This window comes from Oncorhynchus keta, chromosome 31, assembly GCF_023373465.1.
Source record: "Oncorhynchus keta strain PuntledgeMale-10-30-2019 chromosome 31, Oket_V2, whole genome shotgun sequence".
Lineage (NCBI taxonomy): Eukaryota > Metazoa > Chordata > Actinopteri > Salmoniformes > Salmonidae > Oncorhynchus > Oncorhynchus keta.
Genome location: NC_068451.1, coordinates 1053273 through 1077516, shown reverse-complemented (window position 1 = coordinate 1077516; position 24244 = coordinate 1053273). Strand labels below are relative to the sequence as shown.

The following is a 24244-nucleotide window of genomic DNA, read 5'->3' as shown; positions in this document are numbered from 1 at the left end:
TAACACTACACTAATCAAGTCGTTCAGTTGAGTGTAATAGTTTCTACAGTGCTGCTATTCGGTAGACGGTGGACGTTTGCTAGCTGGCTAGCTGTTGGGCAGATAGCAGTGTAGACTACGTTAGGACGACGAAATACGAAGTTGCAATAGAAGTGCTGACTGTTTCACTTTGTTGTCCTCTTTCTTTTCCTTTTTCTTCTGTCCTTCTTTTGTCCTTATTTTGTCTTCCTTTTTTCTGTTAACTAGATATTTTTTGTTGTTATTCTTTGTAAGCTAGCTAGCTTCTTCCAGGAGAGTCCCTAGCAACAAGTAAACAATTCTGCTAGCAATTCAGCTAGCTAAGACAACTGTACAATTTTATGAAAAATAGTTACTTTTTCAAAAGCCTGTCTTTTTTGGTTTGTTCCTTGTTTTGTCTTCTATTGAGTCTTGCAGTTCTCTTGATTTTTTTCGATGTACTTCACTCTAAAAAAACATTTAAATCTCAATATATACAGGAGCTCATTTTCAGCAGCTGCTCAATTTAGAACTCCGGAACACAACCACAACAAAAAGGACTCGACCGGGTTCCACTACAAATCCCAGGAATTGTACTCGGTATGAATGGAATTCACATTTTCCGGCTTAACGTACAGATGGCTGTCTAGGAGGCGTTTGAGTACTTGTCTGACATGCTTTGTGTGTTCTTGAAGAGAGCTCGAAAAGATGAGGATGTCATCCAAGTAAACGAACACAAATATGTTAAGCATATCCCTAAGCACATCGTTTATGAGCGCTTGGAACACCGCTGGGGCGTTGGTCAGGCCGAAGGGCATCACCAAGTATTCATAGTGACCAGTAGGCGTGTTGAAAGCGGTCTTCCACTCGTCACCAGGTCTGATCCGCACAAGATGGTATGCGTTCCGCAGGTCAAGCTTAGTGAAAACAACTGCTTCCTGGAGCAGCTCGAAGGCTGGGCCATAAGGGGTAGCGGGTAACGGTTACGGACGGTTATGGCATTGAGTCCCCGGTAGTCGATGCAAGGACGTAATCCACCGTCTTTCTTGGCCACAAAGAAAACCCTGCTCCCGCGGTGGAGGTGGATGGACGATGAGGCCTGCTTCCAGAGCGTCCTTGATGTAGGTATCCATAGCAGCTCGTTCGGGTGGAGATAGGGAAAAGATCCGACCCCTGGGGGCAAGTGCCCGGAAACAGTTCGATGGGGCAATCATAAGGTCTATGGGGTGGTAGCATGGTGGCCCTCTGTTTGCTAAATACCAGTTTGAGGTCATGGTAACACTCGGGAACTCGGGTCAGGTCGATGGATTCTAAAGACTCGGGAGTAGAACTCGGGAATTCGGGAAAATACAAGTAGCTTGGCACGTAGGACCCCACTGCTTGATAGTGCCCACAGACCAGTCGATGTGAGGGTTATGGCTGTGAAGCCAGGGGTATCCAAGGACGAGAGGGAACTCGGAACAGGAGATCAAATGAAAGTTCATCAATTCCTGGTGTTGTGAAACTGAAAGTCGCAAGGAGGTAGTGACATGAGTGACAAGTCCAGATCCCAAAGGGCTTCCATCCAATGTAGTAACCCTCATGGGGTCACTTAGAGTTTCAGAGGGAACGCCATTCTCCTTCGCCCAGACACCATCCATGAAGTTACCTGCGGCACCAGAGTCTACCAAGGTTTGAAGGTGAAGCTTGTGGTTGTCCCAGGAAAGGGTGACTGGAATGAGCAGACGGGAGTTGGACGGATGGGAGGAGGTTATGTTTCCCGTTACAGTTCCCCCCGGTCTGTACGGGACAGAGCGTTTCCCTGGAGCCCGGGACACGTGGAACAGAAATGGCCCGGTTTGCCGCAATATAGACAGCGTCGCTCCCTCATCCGGCGGTCTCTCTCAGCCTGGGAGATGCGTCCAATCTGCATGGGTTCCGGTGGAGCCAGCGAGGATAAAGGTGCGGACTCGGAGCTGGGACTGATAGGGGCTAGAGGTCTACGGTTGAGTTCTCTCTCTCTCAGACGCTGGTCAATGCTTGAGGCCAACTTGATCCGGTGGTTCCCGAGTGGCCAGTTCATCTTGAATAGTGTCGGAAAGGCCTTTCAGAAAGCACACCGTGAGCACCTCGTTGTTCCAGCCACTCGCTGCTGCCACCGTGCGGAACTGGATGGCATAGTCCGTCACGCTGTGCCGACCTTGGTGGAGAGTCAGGAGCTGTTTGGCTGAGTCAGGACCACTGCTTGGGCCTTGAAACACTCGTTTGAATTCCTCAGCAAAGGCAGAGTAGCTGGCACAGCAGGAACTATGGGCATCCCACACAGCAGTAGCCCAGGCCAGGGCTTTTTCCGACAGCAGGGTGATGATATATGCGATCTTAGACCGGTCGGTGGGGAACGACGAGGGTTGCAGCTCGAAGGAGAGAGAACATTGGGTGAGAAACCCTTTACAAGCACTTGGATCACCTGAGAACCGTTGGGGAGGTGGAAGACGAGGTTCAGCCAGAGGGTTAACTGCCACTGGGACGGGAACTGTTGCCGGGGTAAGTCGATCAGATATCTGCTTTATGGAAGTCAGCATCTCCGACAGAAGATGAGAATGTCTAGCCATTAAGGCCTCTTGCTGAACCAGGGCGGCTTTGTGGCGTTGGACAGTCTCCTGGTGGTGGGACAGCATGGCAACAAGGTCCTGGGAACTGGCTGCCTCTGGGTTCATTTTTGGCTCTGTGTTTCTGTCAGGACCCGGTTACGAACCCGGGTCTCCGGAGTGAGAAACAGTCACTTAACCAACTGAGCCACGAATAGTTGGCAGAACCCAGAAGATGAGGCAGACACAGCAGTACTTGAGACAGTGTATTTAATGAAGTAAAACGTGAAGTTCTTCAGGAAAACATGCAACTCCACAACCTCAAAAGGAATTCCACAAGAACAAAGGTAATCCTCCAAGACAAAAAGGTAAATCCACAAGGTGGAAGGTGTAGCACAAAAAGCCTAAAAAAATACTCAAAAACAAACAAACAAGAACAAAAAACAGAATTCCACAAGAGAGACCACCGGGATCAACAAGAGTTCACAGAGTACTAGGGCTGGGTGCTAACGTACAAACACAGAGCAAAGGACTGAGGAAAACAAAGGGTTTAAATACAATCAGGGGAAACGAGGCACAGGTGCAAATAATAATGGGGATCAAGGGAAAACAAAAGGTCAAAAGGCACAATGGGGGCATCTAGTGACCAAAAACCGGAACTACCCTGGCCAAATCCTGACAGTCGTATGTGTGGACCAAAGCGCAGCATGGTAAGTGTTCATGTTATTTTTATTTAAACTGAACACAAAACAAAATAACAAAGAGAATGAACGAAACCCGAAACAGTCCTGACAGGTACAGAAACACAAAACAACTACCGACAACCCATAGTGGGAAGACAGGCTGCCTAAGTATGGTTCTCAATCAGAGACAACGACAGACAGCTGTCCCTGATTGAGAACCATACCCGGCCAAATACACAGAAATACAAAAACATAGCAAAAATAACAGAACGCCCACCCTAGTCACACCCTGGCCTAACCAAAATAGAGAATAAAAAGCCTCTCTATAGCCAGGGGGTGACACAAACATAAACAAACATGGCTGGCATCATAAAGAATTGAACTGCTTTTGGCTTTGCTGACACACATTTATTTTCTAAACAACATTACATTAGTCTCTTGTACTCACCAGAGAAGTAGTACATTGTAAACTAGAATAGCTGTTAGGTCGCTAACTTATGCATAGTTTTTTTGTCAGGGCAAACCTGTTATTTAGACTGGTTTATGGAATGAGTATGGCTGTAGATGTGTTCTGTGTGATGCTTGGATGATGAAGTTCATACTTATCTTAAAAATTAAAGGTACAATTGAGGAAAAAAGTTCAAGAGCTTTTATTTTCCATCAGTACAAAAACATTATCTATTTCGATATTTCGATGCTGTTCAGACAACAATGCTGTTTAGACGCGTTTGTTGCGTCATACATTCTGTTGCAACCTGTTCCAATCACATATTAGAGAGCGTACGCTGCAGAGACCATTCAACAATAATCAAACACATCTTACGCGTCAAATGGTTCAGTTAGAATCTTACTGCTAACCTGTGATTGGTCTTCAAAGACATGTGCACCATTCATTGTTCCTCCATTGGTCAGGGTTAGAGGTCCTGATCTTCAGAAAGGGTAATCACAGGTTTTAATGACAACGGTGAAGAAGTAAAACCTTAGTCCAGCAACCAGATGACTAGAAAAACACATCACGTGATCTGTTTTACGAGAAGAATCAGGCTACTGCATAGAAAACACTCATCATTTCCACACATAATCATTTCAAGCTGGAGGAAATATCACTTCAATTTCAATGTTTCTACACCCTTAAAAACGTCAAGATGGTTCCTGGTCAACCAACTGTGTGGAAACCTGAGGCAAAAACCTCATTGAACAAAGACAAACATCTCACTTTTGGTGACATTATGGCCGCCCCTTCCCCATAACGTAATGGAAGCGTGAATTAGGTGTTAAGAGAGTAATGGTTAACTGGATGACCTTGTGTAATGTGGCCCTTCAGCACACTTGCTTCGTGACACAGCATTATTCACCCCAGGGAAGGAAGCAGAAGATGTTTTCTGTCTGATACACATGACAGGCTGAAGGGGGAAACTGGATGTCAGGGGAGTCCGAGATGTCTTCATACTGCCCAGGATGACTGGACAGTCTACTACCACAATTACCACTCACCGCACTTGCACTGTCACGATTCAAAACAACTCAGAGGAAAAGAAGGGGGTACATATTTTCCTCATTCTTACTGTACATGTCTTCCATAAACATGCAATCTGTTTTCACTAGGCAATACTTATACCGGCTTATTAAAACATAATCACTAAGGGGCATGCCATGTCTGTGTTTTGACCCAAGTCCTAGATAAATGATAAGTATTTCCAATATTAGACCATTACTCTAAAGCTTATCTTGATATGACCAATGATCTATCATACATATTACACATTGTAGATTACAATTGTATGCATATGCAGGTACTGAGCAGGTCATGTTCATGATTCATTTACATCTAGCAAAAGTGGAAAACACTAGTTGAATAAGTAATTTGAGAAAATCAAAGAAAACAAATAGTTCTCTGTCAAGGATCACTGTAATAACTCCACAGGCGAGGTCCTGTATCAACACACTGTATATCAAACAAATCTAATTTAGCTCTCTCAATAAATCAACTCTTTCCGCCTTCTTTCTTCTGTTCTTCCACTGCATAATCAATCGTAGCTGTCATCGCCTCCAAGTCGGCAGCCCAGTCTGGTCCAAAACAATCTGATTCTGCACTGATCCACACTGTCCCAGTCGGCTACAGTCCCTAACCTTGCGCTCAATTTAGCCCCACTTAGTTTATTTGGCCGGGGCTACAATCCTTGGGGTCCTTCTCTGTTTGTACAAACTCTAAATTAGAAAAGTAAACAAGGCCTACAATATCAAGGAATTCAGACACATAACTAGAGAATGGTTCAAAACAAATATGATGTTGCTCCTGAAATATAGAGTCACTTGGCCCATGTCTTGGACGTAGCATGCAAGGCTGGCTTGGCGAGGTTTTCGTGTAGTGTCAGTGGGGTAAGAGAGAAAGCAACTCGGCCAAAGCCAGATGGACCACATTCTACTAATGAAGTCCAAAACTGCTCATGCTGACAGAAAGACATATTCACATTATTATTAGAAACAACAACCCATATGTCCATTTTGTAAATTGGAAAATAAACAGGCAAAATGAGATTGTCTCGTAAAAATCCAAATCTATGACAGGGTATTCATTGTGGGGTCAGGGGATGCTCGCCTCGGTGAAATGGTGTCTGGATAGACATGTCCGTTGAGTGAGCAATGAAGCAAAGAGGGCTTCACCTACACGTATGCAAGTGCGTTCAAACACACATACATGTGTAAAGGAAGTGGTTCATACAACCACGCTCAAATGATATAAGTAACCTTGCATAAGACCTTAATTACTTGTATTAGCTCCCCAATCTATTGCCTAGGCTTTAGCTCAGTAGGCTATCATAGTATTGTGACACGCAGGAACCCGTTGGTTAATATCCAGCTGTTCACACTTACACAATTGTGCATGTACAAATGCATGCACAAACCAGCAAAAGATGTACGTACCAGCATTCTAGATTAAAATTTAATTAGGTAGGGGTTGTTTTTCAATAGTAATGTTTGCATTTGTGAATGTCAGAGGATTTGTGAATGTCTCCCAGCCAGTTGTTATTTTCCAGCCTGCCTGGCTCCATGCTCTGGGCCTCAGGTAAGAGGGTTTAGGGTAAGGTGTTCCAACCCTCCTCACCTCTCCCTCTCCATGCGGTGGATAGGTGGAGGCTTTTGTGTGAGCCCACTGAGCAGTAAAGCCATTCTACAAACATCGTGAGCTGCTGGTTGCTGAGTGATGGAAGCCCCAACGCCACTGACCCCTCCATGCTAGAATCTAACAACGGGCCTCTCAATCTAACACTGGGCCTCTCAGCCACATGTTCCCCACCACTAGATCACTGACCAACCAGCGACCACCACTGTTGCAGCTCTCCAAAAATCATTTCCAACCTAGCATGATATCCTTTTTCATGTCCCACCTACCCGCCCCTTGGATAACCTTGCCATGACTGAATTAGGGGAAATGAACCTGGTCTGAGTTTGGGGGTCTGAGGCTTGGAACATGACTCTCTATGTGACATGGCCTTCCTGGCTGCTTTATATTAGCACTCTAAGGCCTTTAAACAGAGTATTGCACCACCTCACTTTCCTTCTTTACTCTCAAAACATTTACATACCAACAGGTCCATAAGCCCACAGCAATCCTTTTGTATTCACTTCCATTCTTTATCAAATAACATTTTATTTCTACCTCTCCGCCTCTCTTTTGTCATTCTGTCCCTTTCATTCAGTTTCTAACTCTCCATTGGGCTGTTTATTGAGTCGTTAATGCTGTCAGGCTACAGAGCCGAGTGCCCTTGTGTTATTGTTGCGTCAAGGGCTGGGTATGTTCTGGTGGGTGTGAGAGAGGAAGATGGTGAGCTCTGTCTTGAGGGGCAGCACACGGGGAGTTCTGCACTACAACCATAACAGCAAAAAAAACATCTGATACGCTGTGACTCAAAGCAACACCATAACGCAAGCATTTTCTTGTGACCAAAAGGTATGGTAAGAACAACAAGGCCCAGATGTTTTCCTCAATTTGGCTAGAGTGTGTCCAGTTGGCGGTAAACAGGTACTGTGTAATGTCATAACTTGCCTGTGGTTTTTCAATAGGTGTGGGTGAACAGGCATTGTCTGGAAATGTCTTCTTCCTTTCCCAGCATCTGATGTGTCCCGCTATTGATGGCAATTTTAGTATAACCACTTTGGGAACGTTAAACTCAGCCCCTGTGTTTACCAGAACCAACGTGCTTGTGACAGTAAACAATACACTGTCCCAGTTGAGAGAAACCAAAGATGAAATAAAAGCAATGACTCTACCAGTGAGCTTATGATACAGTGCTTTTGATAGTGCCAGGTTTGTCATTACTACGCCTCACCACCGGTCCATTTTAAGGACTGAATAGTGCTCTTTCCGCATTGTCAACAAATAAAACACGAATATGTTGTTACCAAGTAATAACAGTGATAACAATGGTTTTGATGTTCATGATACTGATGATCAAATCACATTTTATTTGTCACACGCGTCGAATACAGCAGGTGCAGACTTTTCCGTGAAATGCTTACTTACGAGTTAAAAAGTAAGAAAAATTTGAACACATTTTTAAAGTAAGTAGTAACACAATAAAATATTAATAACGAGACTATACTGGGAGTACCGATACCGAATCAATGTGCAGGGGTACGATGTAGTTGAGGTAATTGAGGTAATATGTTGTTGTGACTATCATTAATCTGATGACTGTTATTTATTTTATCAACTAGCTAACTATGCAATCTGGTTTCTGAGCTAGTCACGGGTGCACCTCAGCCACGCTCAAGGTCCTAAACGATATCATAACCGCCATAGATAAAATATAGTACTGTGCAGCAGTCTTCATCGACCTGGCCAAAGCTTTAAACTCTGTCAATCACCGTATTCTTTTTGGCAGACTCAATAGCCTTGGTTTCTCAAATGACTGCCTCGCCTGGTTCACCAACTACTTCTCAAATAGAGTTCAGTGTGTCAATTCGGAGGGCCTGTTGTCTGGACCTCTGGCAGTTTCTATGGGGGTGCCACAGGGTTTAATTCTCGGGCCAATGTTTTTCTCTGTGATGTCGCTCTTGCTGCGGGTGATTCTCTGATCCACCTCTACGCAGACGACACCATTCTGTATACAACTGGCCCTTCTTTGGACGCTGTGTTAACAAACCTCCAAACGAACTTCGACGCCATATAATACTCCTTCCAGGGCCTCCAACTGCTCTTAAATGCTAGTAAAACTAAATGCATGCTCTTCAACCGATCGCTGCCCGCACCCGCCCGCCCGACTAGCATCACTACTCTCGACGGTTCTGACTGAGAATATGTGGACAACTATAAATACCTACATGTCTGGCTAGACTGTAAACTCTCCTTCACATAAAGCATCTCCAATCCAAAGCTAACTCTAGAATCGGCTTCCTATTTCGCAACAGAGCCTCCTTCACTCATGCTGCAAAACATACCCTCCTAAAACGGACTATCCTACCGATCCTTAACTTTGGCGATGTCATTTACAAAATAGCCTCCAACACTCTACTCAGCAAATTGGATGCAGTCTATCACAGTGCCATCTGTTTTGTCACCAAATCCCCATATACTACCCACCACTGCGGCCTGTATGCTCTCGTTGGCTGGCCCTCGCTCCATATTCGTCGCCAAACCCATTGGCTCCAGGTCATCTATAAGTCCTTGCTAGGTAAAGCTTCACTTATCTCAGCTCACTGGTCACCATAGCAACACCCACCCGTAGCACACGCTCCAGCAGGTATATTTCACTGGTCATCTCCAAAGCCAACACCGCCTTTGGCCGTCTTTCCTTCCAGTTCTCTACTGCCAATGACTGGAACGAATTGCAAAAATCACTGAAGTTGGAGACTTATATCTCCCTCACTAACTTTAAGAGTCAGCTGTCAGAGCAGCTTACCAATTGCTGCAGCTGTACATAGCCCATCTGTAAATAGCCCATCTGTAACGGTTCTCTTGGTGTGAAGGAGAGTCGGACCAAAATGCAGCGTGTAGATTGCGATCCATGTTTTAATAAACAAACGTAACACGAATCTAAATACAAACACTACAAAAAAACAATAAACGTAACGAACACCGAAACAGCCTATACTTGTGTAACCTAACACATAGACAGGAACAAGGACACTAAGGACAATCACCCACGACAAACTCAAAGAATATGGCTGCCTGAATATGGTTCCCAATCAGAGACAACGATAAACACCTGCCTCTGATTGAGAACCACTCCAGACAGCCATAGACTTTGCTAGATCACCCCACTAGCTACAATCCCAATATATACACACCACATACAAAAACCCATGCCACACCCTGGCCTGACCCAATACATGAAGATAAACACAAAATACTTTGACCAGGGCGTGACACCATCCAACCAACTACCTACCTCATCCCCATATTTGTTTTTGTTTTTCTGCTCTTTTGCACACCAGTATTTCTACTTGCACATCCTCATCTGCACATACAGTGCCTTGCGAAAGTATTCGGCCCCCTTGAACTTTGCGACATTTTGCCACATTTCAGGCTTCAAACAAAGATATAAAACTGTATTTTTTTGTGAAGAATCAACAACAAGTGGGACACAATCATGAAGTGGAACGACATTTATTGGATATTTCAAACTTTGTTAACAAATCAAAAACTGAAAAATTGTCTGTGCAAAATTATTCATCCCCTTTACTTTCAGTGCAGCAAACTCTCTCCAGAAGTTCAGTGAGGATCTCTGAATGATCCAATGTTGACCTAAATGACTAATGATGATAAATACAATCCACCTGTGTGTAATCAAGTCTCCGTATAAATGCACCTGCACTGTGATAGTCTCAGAGGTCCGTTAAAAGCGCAGAGAGCATCATGAAGAACAAGGAACACACCAGGCAGGTCCGAGATACTGTTGTGAAGAAGTTTAAAGTTGGATTTGTATACAAAAAGATTTCCCAAGCTTTAAACATCCCAAGGAGCACTGTGCAAGTGATAATATTGAAATGGAAGGAGTGTCAGACCACTGCAAATCTACCAAGACCTGGCCGTCCCTCTAAACTTTCAGCTCATACAAGGAGAAGACTGATCAGAGATGCAGCCAAGAGGCCCATGATCACTCTGGATGAACTGCAGAGATCTATAGCTGAGGTGGGAGACTCTGTTCATAGGACAACAATCAGTCGTATATTGCACAAATGTGGCCTTTATGGAAGAGTGGCAAGAAGAAAGCAATTTCTTAAAGATGTCCATAAAGAGTGCCATTTAAAGTTTGCCACAATCCACCTGGGAGACACACCAAACATGTGGAATAAGGTCTGTTATCAGTGGTCTTGTATGTCTTCCATTTCCTAATAATTTCCTAATTTCTTCAAACCAAGCTGCTTACCTATTGCAGATTCAGTCTTCCCAGCATGGTGCAGGTCTACAATTTTGTTTCTGGTGTCCTTTGACAGCTCTTTGGTCTTGTGTCACGCCCTGGTCGAAGTATTTTGTGTTTTTCTTCATGTATTTGGTCAGGCCAGGGTGTGACATGGGTTTTTGTATGTGGTGTGTAGCTTAGTGGGATTGTAGTTTAGTGGGGTGTTCTAGGAGAGTCTATGGCTGTCTGAAGTGGTTCTCAATCAGAGGCAGGTGTTTATCGTTGTCTCTGATTGGGAACCATATTTAGGCAGCCATATTCTTTGGTTGTATTGTGGTTGAGTGTCTTGATGTCCTTGTGCTGTTTAAGTTGACACAAGTATAGGCTGTTTTCGTTTCGATTATTGTTTTGGAGTGTTTGTTTATTCGTGTTTACGTTGTTTAAATAAACATGGATCGCAATCGACACGCTACAGTTTGGTCTGACTCTCCTTCACCACATGAAAACCGTGACAGAATCACCCACCCTACTCGGACCAAGCGGCGTGGTAAACAGCAGCGACGACAGCTGCAGGAAAATCATTTACATTTACATTTAAGTCATTTAGCAGACGCTCTTATCCAGAGCAGCAGCTGTAGAAGGAACAGCAACAGCAAGGTCAGGATTTCGGTACATGGGAGCAGAATCTGGACTACACAACTTGGGAGGAGGTAGACAGGTGGGAGGTCGACCCAGGGAGAGTGCCGGAGCCCGCCTGGGATTCGATGGAGCAGTGCAAGGAGGGCTACAGGAGAATGATGTTGGCGACGCCAGCACGGCAGTGCGACAGGTACGAGAGGCAGCCCCCAAAAAAATGTTTTGGGGGGGGGGCAGATGAGGTATGGTACTAAGCCAGGTAGCAGACCTGAGCTCACGCCTCGTGCTTATTATAAGCAGCGCATTACTGGTCAGGCACCGTGTTATGCGGTTAAGCGCACGGTGTCGCCAGTGCGTGCCCATAGCCCGGTGCGCTATAGGGCAGCCCCCCGAAAGTGCCATGCGAGTGTGGGCATTGAGCCAGGGCGTATGGTGCCTGCTCAGCGGGTCTGGTCGCCAGTACGCAGTTTTGGTCCAGGTTATCCTGCGCCGGCTCTGCGTGCTGTGTCTCCGGGGCGCTGGGAGGGTGCAGTGCGTCCTCTGCCTGCACTCCGCTCGTGCCGGGCAAATGTGGGAGTGGAGCCTAAGGGAGAGGTGCTTGTAGTAAGCACTAGATCTCCCATGCTTACCCACAGCCTGGTTCAACCTGTGCCTGCGCTCTGGAGGGTCCGGGCTAGAGTAGTTGTCCAGCCTGGGGCAGTGGTGCCAAGGTTGCGCACCAGAGCTCCAGTGCTCCCCCACAGCCCGGTCCTTCAGGCTCCTCCTAACATCAAGCCTCCTGAAGGTCTCCCCAGCCTGGTGGTTCCTGTGGCAGCCCCACGCACCAGGCTGTCTCTCTGTCTCCTCCCTGCAGGTGCTCCCGCCTGTCCGGCGCTGCTGCCGGGGTCTCCCGCCTGTCCGGCGCTGCTGCCGGAGTCTCCCGCCTGTCCAGCGCCAGAGCCCCTCAGCCCAGAGCTTCTGCCCCTCTGTCCAGAACTTCTGCCCCTCTGTCCAGACATTTACTGAGTGGGGTCCACGTCCCGCGCCGGAGCCGCCACCATGGACAGACGCCCACCCGGACCCTCCCTATTGATTTGAGGTGCGTTCGGGAGTCCGCACCTTAGGGGGGGGGGTTCTGTCACGCCCTGGTCGACGTATTTTGTGTTTTTCTTCATGTATTTGGTCAGGCCAGGGTGTGACATGGGTTTTTGTATGTGGTGTGTAGCTTAGTGGGATTGTAGTTTAGTGGGGTGTTCTAGGGGAGTCTATGGCTGTCTGAAGTGCTTCTCAATCAGAGGCAGGTGTTTATCGTTGTCTCTGATTGGGAACCATATTTAGGCAGCCATATTCTTTGGTTGTATTGTGGGTGATTGTCCTGAGTGTCTTGATGTCCTTGTGCTGTTTTAGTTGACACAAGTATAGGCTGTTTTCGGTTTTCGTTTCGTTTATTGTTTTGGAGTGTTTGTTTATTCGTGTTTACGTTGTTTAAATAAACATGGATCGCAATCGACACGCTGCAGTTTGGTCCGACTCTCCTTCACCACATGAAAACCGTGACATCTTGGCCATATTGAAGTCTGACTGTTTGAGGTTGTGGACAGGTGTCTTTTATACTGATAACAAGTTCAAACAGGTGTCATTAATACAAGTAACGAGTGGAGGACAGAGGAGCCTCTTAAAGAAGAGGTTACAGGTCTGTGAGAGCCAGAAATCTTGCTTGTTTGTGACCAAATACTTATTTTCCACCATTTGCAAATAAATTCATTAGAAATCCTACAATGTGATTTTCTGGATTTTTTTTCATTTTGTCTATCATAGTTGAAGTGTACCTATGATGAAAATTACAGGCCTCTCTCATCTTTTTAAGTGGGAGAACTTGCACAATTGGTGGCTGACTAAATACTTTTTGCCCCACTGTATGTGTTTTCAGTTCGTCCCATTTCTTTTCCAGCGATTGAATGTTAGCTCGCAGAATGGAAGGCAAGGGCAGATTAGCCACTCATTGCCTGATCCACCCTGATCTTTTGCCTCGATATCTCTGTTTCCTTTTCCAGCGAATCACAGGGATTGTGGCCTGGTCTGCAGTATATTCCTCGCGTCCGACCGTCTTTTCGGTCATAAGAGATAGTAGTAGCAACATTATGTACAAAACAAGTTACGAACAATGCGAGAAAACAAACAAAATAGCATAATTGGTTTAGAGCTGATAAGACTGCAGCCCATGGTGCCATTACTGTTCACTATTCACTACTCACAAAGAGTCTGTGAGATGGAGAATTAGAGAAAGAGAGTCAGAAAAACAGATGACCACAGAGTCATTGACAGACATGAATCAGGTTTATTAGGTTCATGATAAATGAACAACCGCAGCAGCAATGATCTATCAGTCACTGGTACTGACTAACAAAAGCAATATACAGCTTTATTTTAAACCAAGCATTTCCCCTGAGACACATGAACATTGCACGAAGGCACACACACGTGGTCACTCTAACAAGATGACTCTTGTTATCTTTATGTATGTTGAGTCACTCTTTCTTTCCCTCTCTCCTTCTTATTCCCCACAAACTTACTAGAAAACGATTACGCACACACACACACACACACACACACACACACACACACACACACACACACACTATCACCACTTAACGGATTTGACTTCTTTTTGCATCATGCTTGAGGCAATCCCCACGTTCATTCAGTCGTGGAGGAAGTGATAATGACACAGTGGCTTGAATGAGTGTGAATGCACATAGACACAAACTAATTGGTCATTGGTCTCAGACTCCCCTGTGATGTCATATCCTGGTGGTTGCATAATGTAGTAAAATCCCAGCTTTCCCCTCTGTCACTGGCAAACTTGTTGGTTGTTGGTCATGCAGTGAGACATAGCCGAGACCACCACAGATTCACCTGTGATATCACATCCTGGTGGATGAATAGTCAAATCCCAGCTCCTCTCTGATGTCAGTGGTGTCATCGAAAATAAGACCCTTTCCGCATTCCCACTCAATTAATGATCGAAATATACTTTGTCTCGCTGAAAACTAGCTGGTATTGGCAGAGGTTTGGAACTCTGTTATTGGTCTATTAACCAATTCACTACATGGTGATATCACCATGGAAAGCAGAACTCCCTCCCATGCAAACCTGCTGATTAGAAGGTGCTGTGTAGAGTAGATTGTATTTTCGACTAGCAACTATCAGGAAATAACACAGTTTCATCAGCTGTTGTAAAATATGATATAAAACACAGGAAAAACTGAATTTTGGCCATTCATCTTTCACTCATGCCACTCTCTGTTTTCTCGGATGTCCCTTGTCAGTTCATCTGTCTCTCAGCAGACAGACAGACACACGTGCACACACACACACTCTCTCTCCCTCTCCCCAATTCTATGTATCTCTCTCTCTCTCTCTCTCCCTCTCCTCTGCTTTCTATTCTCCAGCTTCTCATCCTTAATCTTTTAGTTAGTCTCTTATTCCAGGGAGGATTGGAGCGCAAGTGAAGCGGATCACAGCCAACAGGTCACATTCAACACACATCCTTCTTTACCTCTCACTCTATAATCACCTATTGCCTCTCTCCTCCACTTCTTCCAACATATCAACCTCTGCCTTTTCCTCTCTCTCTGTCTGTGGCATTGGGAGGGGTTTCTACAATAAAATAATCAAAGCATGAGACTGAAACAATGAGAACTGTCCGCAGATTTCCAGCTATTTATCCCACCATTTAAAAAATATATAATTTGGGTTTTGTGTATGAAGTCAATTGGCAAGCACCTTCGCCCACTTCTCCAGTTGTTCAAACTGCAGAGAAAGGAGAAGGAGAAAAGAGCCACCAGTTCCTGAAGAATGTCTCTGAGGGCATATTAAGGCATGTTTCTGGGGCTTCCTCGCAAGGAGGGCCCCTCTTTTAACCAAAGTCCTCCCACCCTGAGACGATTTGTGTGTGTGTGTGTGTGTTTGAGCCCCTCGCGTACTCTCTCTCCCCAGTATGGCACCATGCAGAGAGTGTCACAACGGGGAACAAATCAAAACTCAATTTGATACTAATCCATCTAATTGAGGAGCAAGATCCTAAGGTAGATGTTTTCTTTGATCTAGGAGGAGAAACAGGGTGGGGGGGTAAAGATTAGGACTGCTTAAGCTATTTACGTGCCATAGAGAGAAAGGGGGATCTTCCCTAAATTCATATGTTCTTTCTATGCTTCCTCATTCTTTTCTCTTTTTTTTCTCCAAAACTTGAGGAGGAGGGAGGAGGTGCAAGAGGTGGTGTGGCAGGCAATGGCGAAATTTGTGACAGCGACCTCATGCAGACACACATGCACATGTACACGGACATGCACACACACACACAAACACACACAAACACACATACAATGCCTTCAAAGTATTCATATCCCTCGACTTATTCCCAGTGGTGGAAAAAGTACTAAATTGTTGTAATTGAATAAAAGTAAAGATACCTTAATTGAAAATGACTCAAATAAAAATACTACTTGAGTAAACGTCTAAAAGTATTTGGTTTTGTAAATATACTTGATTATCAAAAGTAAATGAAATTGCTCAAATGTACTTATGTATCAAAAGTGAAAGTATGAATAATTTCAAAATCTTATATTAATTAAGCAAACCAGACGGCACCATTTTCTTGTTTTTTAATTTACGGATAGCCAGGGGAAAACTCCAAAACTCAGACATAATTTACAAACAAAACATTTATGTTCAGTGAGTCCGCCAAGTTAGAGGCAGTAGGGATGACCAGGGATGTTCTCTTGATAAGTATGTGAATTGGACCATTTTCCTGTCAAAATGTAACGATTACTATTGGATGTCAAGGAAAATGTATGGAGTAAAAGCACATTGCTTTCTTTAGGAATGTAGTAAAGTAAAAGTTGGCAAAAATAGAAATAATAAAGTATACCCCCCCCCAAAAAAAAAAAAAAACTTAAGTAGTACTTTAAAGTATTTTTACTTAAGTACATTATTCCACATTTTGTTGTGTTACAGCTGGAATTCAAAATGGATGACTAGATATTTCCTCACCCATCTACACACAATACCTCATAACGACAAAGTGAAAACATGTTTTTAGACATTTTTGCAAATTTATTGAAAATTAAACCGCAAAAAAAGATTTACTGTACATGAGTATTCACACTCCTGAGTCAATACATGTTAAAATCCCCTTTGACTGCGATTACAGCTGTGAGTCTTTCTGGGTAGGTCTCTAAGCGCTTTGCACACATAGATTGCACAATATTTGCATATTAATATTTAAAAAATATTAAATCTCTGTGATGGTTGTTGATCATTGCCAGAGAGCAATTTTCAATTCCTGCAATTGATTTTCAAACAGATTTAAGTCAAAACTGTAACTAGGCCACTCAGGAAACTTCAATGTCATCTTGGTAAGCAACTCCAGTGTATATTTGGCCATGTGTTTTAGTTTATTTTCCTTCTGAAATGTGAATCTGTCTCCCAGTGTCTGTTGGAATCAGACTGGAACCGGTTTTCCTCTAGGATTTTATTTACTTTTATCCTAAAAAACTCCTTAGTCCTTGCCAATGACACGCATAACCATGACATGATGCAGCCACCACCATGCTTGAACATGTGAAGAGTAGTACTCAGCAATGTGTTGTGTTTGATTTGCCCCAAACATAACGCTTAATTTCTTTGTCACATTTTTGCAGTTTTACTTCAGTCCCTTGCAAACAGGATGCATTTTATGGAATATTTTTCTCTTTACAGGCTTCCTTCTTTGTGGGGTAACTGCAATGTTGTTTATCCATTCTCAGTTTTCTCCTATCACAGCCATTAAACTCTGTAACTGTTTTAAAGTCACAATTGGCCTCATGGTGAAATCCCTGAGCCGTTTCCTTCATCTCTGGCAACTGAGTTAGGAAGGACTCCTGTATCTTTTTAATGACTGGATTTATTGATACACCATCCACAATGTATTGCATTACTTTACCATGCTCAATGGAATATCTGCTTTTTAAATGTTTTACCCATCTACCAATAGGTGCCCTTCTTTGCGAGGCATTGGAAAACCTGTCAGGTTTTCGTGGTTGAATCGGGGCTTGAAGTTCATTGCTCAACTGAGGGACCTTATAGATAATTGTATGTGTGGGGTACAGAGATGAGGTAGTCACTCAAAAATCATGTTAAAACACTATTCTTGCACACAAAGTTAGTCCATGCAACTTATTATATGACTTATTAATCACATTTTTACTCCTGAATTCATGTAGGTTTGCCCTAACAAAGGGGTTGAATACTTACTTACTCAAGGCATTTCAGCTTTTCATTGTTTTATACATTTTCAAGAATTTCAACAACAAAAAAATTACAGTTCAGTATTATGGGGTATTGTGTGTGAATTGGTACTGGGTGTCGTGAGTGTGAAGTCAGGCGCAGGAAAACAGAGTTCAATATAGTGCTCTTTTAATGCACACACGGTGAACCACTGCCACCCCACTAAACACTGGGTGAGGTACACACACGTGAGGTAACGTTACTCATTTTATAACCTTTATGGTGTTATAGTCAATCGTGCTTATGTAGCTACATTATTCTATTAGCTCTGTAAAACAATGCTAGTTGCGTCAGAGAACTATTAGCTTGTGTTGTATTTTGAAGCTACCCTGGCCTTATGACTCCCAAGTGGCGCAACGGTCTATGGCACTACATCTCAGTGCTAGAGGCGTCACTACAGACACCCTGGTTCAAATCCAGGCTGTATTTATTGCTATATCCTTATATTGTATTCTAATGAATAATTCCTCTTTATTCTGTACTTTCAGAAACCAAACATTATTTGCCAATATCATAACTGGAGCTGGACATCTTTGGAGCTGAAGATTGAGGACAGTTTTTGTATGCTAACGTACACTCCTTAACAGTTTTACTGGATGAAAACACAGCAAGAAAACACATATGCCAATATGTAATAGTCATCTATTTTATTGCAGTACTGGTAGTTGGTTCAACAACTTGTTTTAAAAGAGGACAAAAAACTGAATATGCATAACCCATATTTAATATCCATGCAGTGACTGAACAACAACCGCATTTCCACCCCCATCTCTAAAGGCATAGTATCATGGCAGGTCACCTGTCAGGTCAGTCAGTCACTTATTGCTGCAGATGTGCTCAATAATGCTTGAGCATGTGATACTCCTCATAGCATGGCGAAATACATAGAGGTGTATCACATGCTAAACACATGTATTTTGTCATCTTCCTCTGCTTACTTCTCCTGCCGCCAGACAGGCAGACTTTGCAATGCCTCCGTGTGCGACTACCTTGAGAAGCAGTTTGAGGGACTTTGCAGGGAAAATGCCGTGCAGTGAGGCGTAGGGGATTGTCTGCAGCAGGACGGCCCCCAGTGGATTGGCGCCGAGGGGTGTGGTGCTCCTCTAGCAGCTCTCTCATGAGGTTCTCTCTGTATTTTTGGTAGGTAATTACTTTACCTATGAGGGAGTGGGGAGGATGAGGAAAGTTAGAGGATGATGAGGCAGTGGGTAGGTGGGTGAGATATTGTCACTATAGTTGCATAATGGATTTGTATGTGAACTGTACATCCAATTTCAAAAATACCTTGTTCAGTAATCATCTCACCTGTTAGTTGGCGGTGAACTATGCTGCCGTTGAGGACAGCAGTGTCGATCAGATGGAAAAATATCTTCTTCTACCACTTGGTCGTTTTCCGAGTGCATTCCACAAAGCTATTTATCATGTCAGCCTTATCCACTGCCCCCGTGTTGAGGTTATAGTCAAGCACACAATCTGGTTTGATCAATCTCTCTCCGGTCAGGTGGTCCACCTTCCCTGTGGCCGACATGGTTGCTGTATCGACAGTGGAGAGGACATGGACGTCTCGCTTGTCATGCCACTTTACTGCCAGCTGTTGACCGTTCTCCTGGAACTCCACCTCCCCTCTCTGCATCTCACTGCATCCGAATAGCGGCATCCCCTTCCGGTTCGACCTGACTGTGCCACAGGCCCCTGTGCTGTTGGAGAGCAGATGCTGGAAGAGTGTGGGACTGCTGTACCAATTGTCCACGTACAAAGTGTGTCCCTTGCCGAGATGAGGAGCCAGCATGGTCATCACCACGGATCCTGACACCCCAAGCCCCTCATAATGTTTGATGTCAGTGGTGGACCCTGTGTAAACTATAATGTCCTGGACAAATCCTGTCTTCACGTCGCACATGACAAAGAACTTGACTCCAAACCTGTGCCTTTTGGAGGGAATATATTGACGGAACGCCAGCCTTCCTTTCCATAACATCAGGGACTCATCAATGCATAGGTCCTTGTATGGCACAAAGACCCGACCAAATGCTGATGTCAGGCTGATAAGAACATTTCTTATTTTGTATAACGGGTCACTTAGGATGGCAGTAGCATTGTTGAAGAAATGCAGGCATCGTAGCAGAACTAGGAAGCGGTCTTGGGAAAAGAGGGTGCCAAAGAAGGGAGTTGCAAACATAGGATCTGTGCTCCAGTATTCTCTTAGGGAGTTCTTCTTTACTATCCCCATGAGAAGGACTGTCACCAGGAAGGTATACATTTCACTAATTGTGGTTGTCACCCATTTAGCGAGTTTCCCCCTCACTCCTGGCTCTCTCTTCTTCTGTAGCTCTAAGGCATAGCGATTGGTCTCTTCAATTATGTCTCCCACCAGCTCCTCTGTCAGAAACAACAATAGAACTCCTGTACTTTATCCACTGTCGGTCTGCCTCCATCACCACCAGCACCTTCAAAGGGACCTGGTACTTCCTCAGTGGACAAGGGAAATTCAGATTCAGGGTTCTCAATGGCTACAAGGTTGGGGTGCAGCTCCTCACTGTCAGAATCTGATTCCTGACTTTCATACTCAGACTCATTGTCAGAATTTTAAAAAATCTCCAGAATTTCCACATTTGTGAGTTGTCTCCTTTTGAAAGACATTGTTAATGCTACAGCTTAGCTCACTAGCTACATACATAAACAACAACACTGAATGGCGCAGAGTGGGAGGTTACGTGGTTGACTGCCGGCACGCGCCACTTGTATCAATAAATCACTATCAGAAAATGTTTTGTGTGGCAATTATTTGTGTATTTATGGTTTTATTCACATGTTTTTAATTCTAGGTGACAAATCATGCATTCCGATTCTTGCACAGATTGTAATGGGCACATATCATGTGTGTAAAATACTTTTTGACGGTTGTACTGATTATGATGAGCTAAGCTAATTCCAGCTGTGTAGCCATGTTTGTTGACATACAATGCATTCTGGGATTCATGTCTGTTTGACCAAAGATGTTATAACAAAATCAGGTGAGTAAGAGTTCACAAATTTTTTGAGGACTTCTGGAAATTAATGGTGGGATGTGAACGACGGTAGATGACACACCCCTTCAACATGCATACTATAAACAGACCAAACTCATCTCGTCTTCTCTTATTATCTTCGGTTTCTGTGAGGAAAAAAATGCATGGCTGCGCGCTGAAACGAATCGTCGGATTACTTTCGATTTCTATAAAGTGTTTTACCTAGTTACTTCGATCAATGGTGAGCTCACCCGTGATGTGATTAATTCTATATTGCTATTAGCTAATTCATATTGTAGTTTATGTCAGCCGAGAGTTAGAAAATATGACTGCTTGTGTTGGGTCAATCTTTCCTCAGCGCTAGGATAAATGTAGCCTACATTTTTCCGGTTTGGATGATTGTGTTATGCAATATTTACTTCTGTGAATATCTGAACAATGCATACAAAAATAAACTGCTGACATTCTGGACATAACTTTGTAAGGACTGTGTTTGTGTAAATAGTTTCTGAAAAAAGTGTGGCCAGCTCAAACGCTGATTGTTGCGTCATTCGAAACTGCTGTTCTAAACGAGCATTCTGAATGAGTGTTCTAAACACACGGGTGTGATCGTACGCTTCAGGGACCACTGTAGAACGATCACACCTGTGTGATGGTACGTGTGAAAGGGTTAAGGAGAACTTTATCTATAATTCCATGCTTAATTAACACTTGTATCATTTATCAATGTTTATGATGAGAATTTCTGTTATTTGATGTGGCTCTCTGAACTTTTACCGGATGTTTGTTTGAGACAATGCATTTCTGACCATAACGCGCCATTTTTGGATATAAATATGAACTTTATCGAACAAAACATTAATGTATTGTGTTACATGAAGTCCTATGAGGGACATCTTATGAAGATCGTCAAAGGTTAGTAATTAATTTTATCTCTATTTCTGCTTTTTGCGACTCCTCTCTTTGGCTGGAAAAATGGCTGTTTTTCTGTGACTAGGTACTGACCTAACATAATCGTTTGGTGTGCTTTCGCAGTAAAGCCTTTTGAAATCGGACACTGTGGTTGGATTTACAAGAAGTGTATCTTTAAAATTATGGATAATACTTGTATGTTTGAGGAATTTTAATTATGGGATTTATGTTGTTTTGAGGTTACACTTCCACCATGTTCGTTGTGCAGACCCATTGCACATGCTTTAATGTCAACTGTATTGATGGCCAAGCAGTATTGTTGGCCAAGCAGTACTGTCCAGCCCTGGTGGTTTATGGGATGGGGAGGCTGGGGTTGTGTTGATGTCATGCAGCCAAACAGATGTACAGGTTTGTGACTCAGGGAGGTCCTAGTGAATGTGATTAAATTCTGAGTCTGTTTGATAGGTCAGCAGTCCCGTCAAGTTGGTCCCTGACCCTGCTCCAGGGATGACTGGGTACGTGTGGATGGGGCACTGCCAGCAAATATAGGCATGGGGCCACCGTGATCTGCTGCTGAACTCCCCACAGCACCATGGGGCCTGAGCTGAGCACGAGTCACACTGCCCCTATGCTAAGAAGCTTAACGCTCTGAGACAATGGAGGCCTGCTCTACCGAGACAGTGAAACCATATATACTAATGGTCAAACATGACCACATGGGCAGAGAATGTTTAGGTCCAGGTGTCTTCGTCAAGTCAGTGATACACACATACACACACAAATGCATGCACGAACACACACATACACTTACACTTACACACACATACATGTGCATTTACACACACATACACTTACACACAGACACTTGCACATACTCACATATACACGTGCACAAAGAATATGTCCAACACAAAAGGCTGATAATTGGCTGAAAGAAAGAAATTGACAATAAGGAGATTATTCAAGCTGTTTTGTTAGACTTCAGTGCGGCTTTTGACATTATCGATCATAATCTGCTGCTGGAAAAACTCCTGGGTTATAGCTTTGCATCCCCTGCTGTATCATGGATCGACAGTTATATGTCTGACACAACACAGACGGTACTTTTTAATGGAAGCCTCTCCAACATAATCCAGGAAGAGTCGGGCATTCCCTAGTGCAGCTGTCTTGGCCCCTTGCTTTTTTCAATCTTTACTAAAGACCTGCCACTGGCCTGTGTGGAAATTGAGCAACTTGAAGAGACTAAACCGTTTGGTGTAACCCTGGATTGTAAACTGTCATGGTGGTCAAACATAATGATTCAACAGTGCCTAAGATGGGGAGAGGTATGTCCGTAATAAAGTGCTGCTCTGCTTTCTTGACATTTCTATCAACAAAAGTCCTACAGGCCCTAGTTTTGTCAGACCTGGACTACTGCCCAGTCATATGGTCAAGTGCCACAAAGAGGGTCATAGGCAAATTACAATTAGAACAGATCAGCACGGCTGGCACTTAAATGTACATGGAGAGCTACATCAATAACATGTATGTCAATCTCTCCTGGCTCAGAGGTTATTTTGACTGTGTCAATACTTGTCTTTGTCTGTTCAAATGACTAGCACACAGCTCCCAAACCCATGTTTACCCTACACGACATGCCACCCGGGTCTCTTCACAGTCCAGAACAGACTCAGTACTACACAAACCCCTGCACTGTACTACACAGAGCCATGACAACAGGTAACCCCATTACACATCAAGTAAATCATGCAAGCAGTAAACTCTGATTAATTGATTGAATTACACCTTATCGAACAACGCGGAATGTAAAGAGACACACACATGCAGGCACACGCATGCATACGCACACACACGCTAGCACACACACTCTACAAACATGTATGTTTGGTGGTATTATAAATGTTGTGTTGTAGATACAGTGGGGCAAAAAAGTATTTAGTCAGCCACCAATTGTGCAAGTTGTCCCACTTAGAAAGATGAGAGAGGCCTGTAATTTTCATCATAGGTAAAAAATCCAGAAAATCACATTGTAGGATTTTTAATGAATTTATTTGCAAATTATGGTGGAAAATAAGTATTTGGTCACCTACAAACAAGCAAGATTTCTGGCTCTCACAGACCTGTAACTTCTTCTTTAAGAGGCTTCTCTGTCCTCCACTCGTTACCTGTATTAATGGCACCTGTTTGAACTTGTTATCAGTATAAAAGACACCTGTCCACAACCTCAAACAGTGAGACTCCAAACTCCACTATGGCCAAGACCAAAGAGCTGTCAAAGGACACCAGAAACAAAATTGTAGACCTGCACCAGGCTGGGAAGACTGAATCTGCAATAGGTAAGCAGCTTGGTTTGAAGAAATCAACTGTGGGAGCAATTATTAGGAAATGGAAGACATACAAGACCACTCATAATCTCCCTCGATCTGGGGCTCCACGCAAGATCTCACCCCGTGGGGTCAAAATGATCACAAGAACGGTGAGCAAAAATCTCAGAACCTAGTGAATGACCTGCAGAGAGCTAGGACCAAAGTAACAAAGCCTACCATCAGTAACACATTACGCCGCCAGGGACTCAAATCCTGCAGTGCCAGATGTGTCCCCCTGCTTAAGACAGTACGTGTCCAGGCCCGTCTGAAGTTTGCTAGAGAGCATTTGGATGATCCAGAAGAAGATTGGGAGAATGGCATATGGTCAGATGAAACCAAAATATAACTTTTTGGTAAAAACTCAACTCGTCGTGTTTGGAGGACAAAGAATGCTGAGTTGCATCCAAAGAACACCATACCTAC

The 24244-nt window shown here is 43.9% G+C and overlaps 1 protein-coding gene across 1 annotated transcript; it reads right to left on the bottom strand.

Moving 5' to 3' along the window:
* Positions 1–2009: 2009 nt before the first annotated feature.
* Positions 2010–19714, bottom strand: LOC127914228 (piggyBac transposable element-derived protein 4-like). Its single transcript, XM_052489077.1, has 3 exons — positions 19135–19714; positions 18525–18692; positions 2010–2176 (listed from the first exon to the last, which is right to left on the bottom strand). Exons 1-3 carry the CDS (start codon positions 19712–19714, stop codon positions 2010–2012), a joined length of 915 nt encoding a protein of 304 aa, XP_052345037.1.
* Positions 19715–24244: the final 4530 nt, after the last annotated feature.

Bases quoted from the DNA above. Each gene is read 5' to 3' on its own strand.
- LOC127914228 (XM_052489077.1), bottom strand. From the start codon at position 19,714: ATGTTTGCAACTCCCTTCTTTGGCACCCTCTTTTCCCAAGACCGCTTC. The intron at 18,693-19,134 runs GTCAACAGCTGG...ACTCCCTCATAG, and splicing joins GGTGGAGTTCCAGGAGAACG to GTAAAGTAATTACCTACCAA. The intron at 2,177-18,524 runs GTAGTCGCACAC...CTCTCCACCAAG, and splicing joins CCCTCAAACTGCTTCTCAAG to GTCGGCACAGCGTGACGGAC.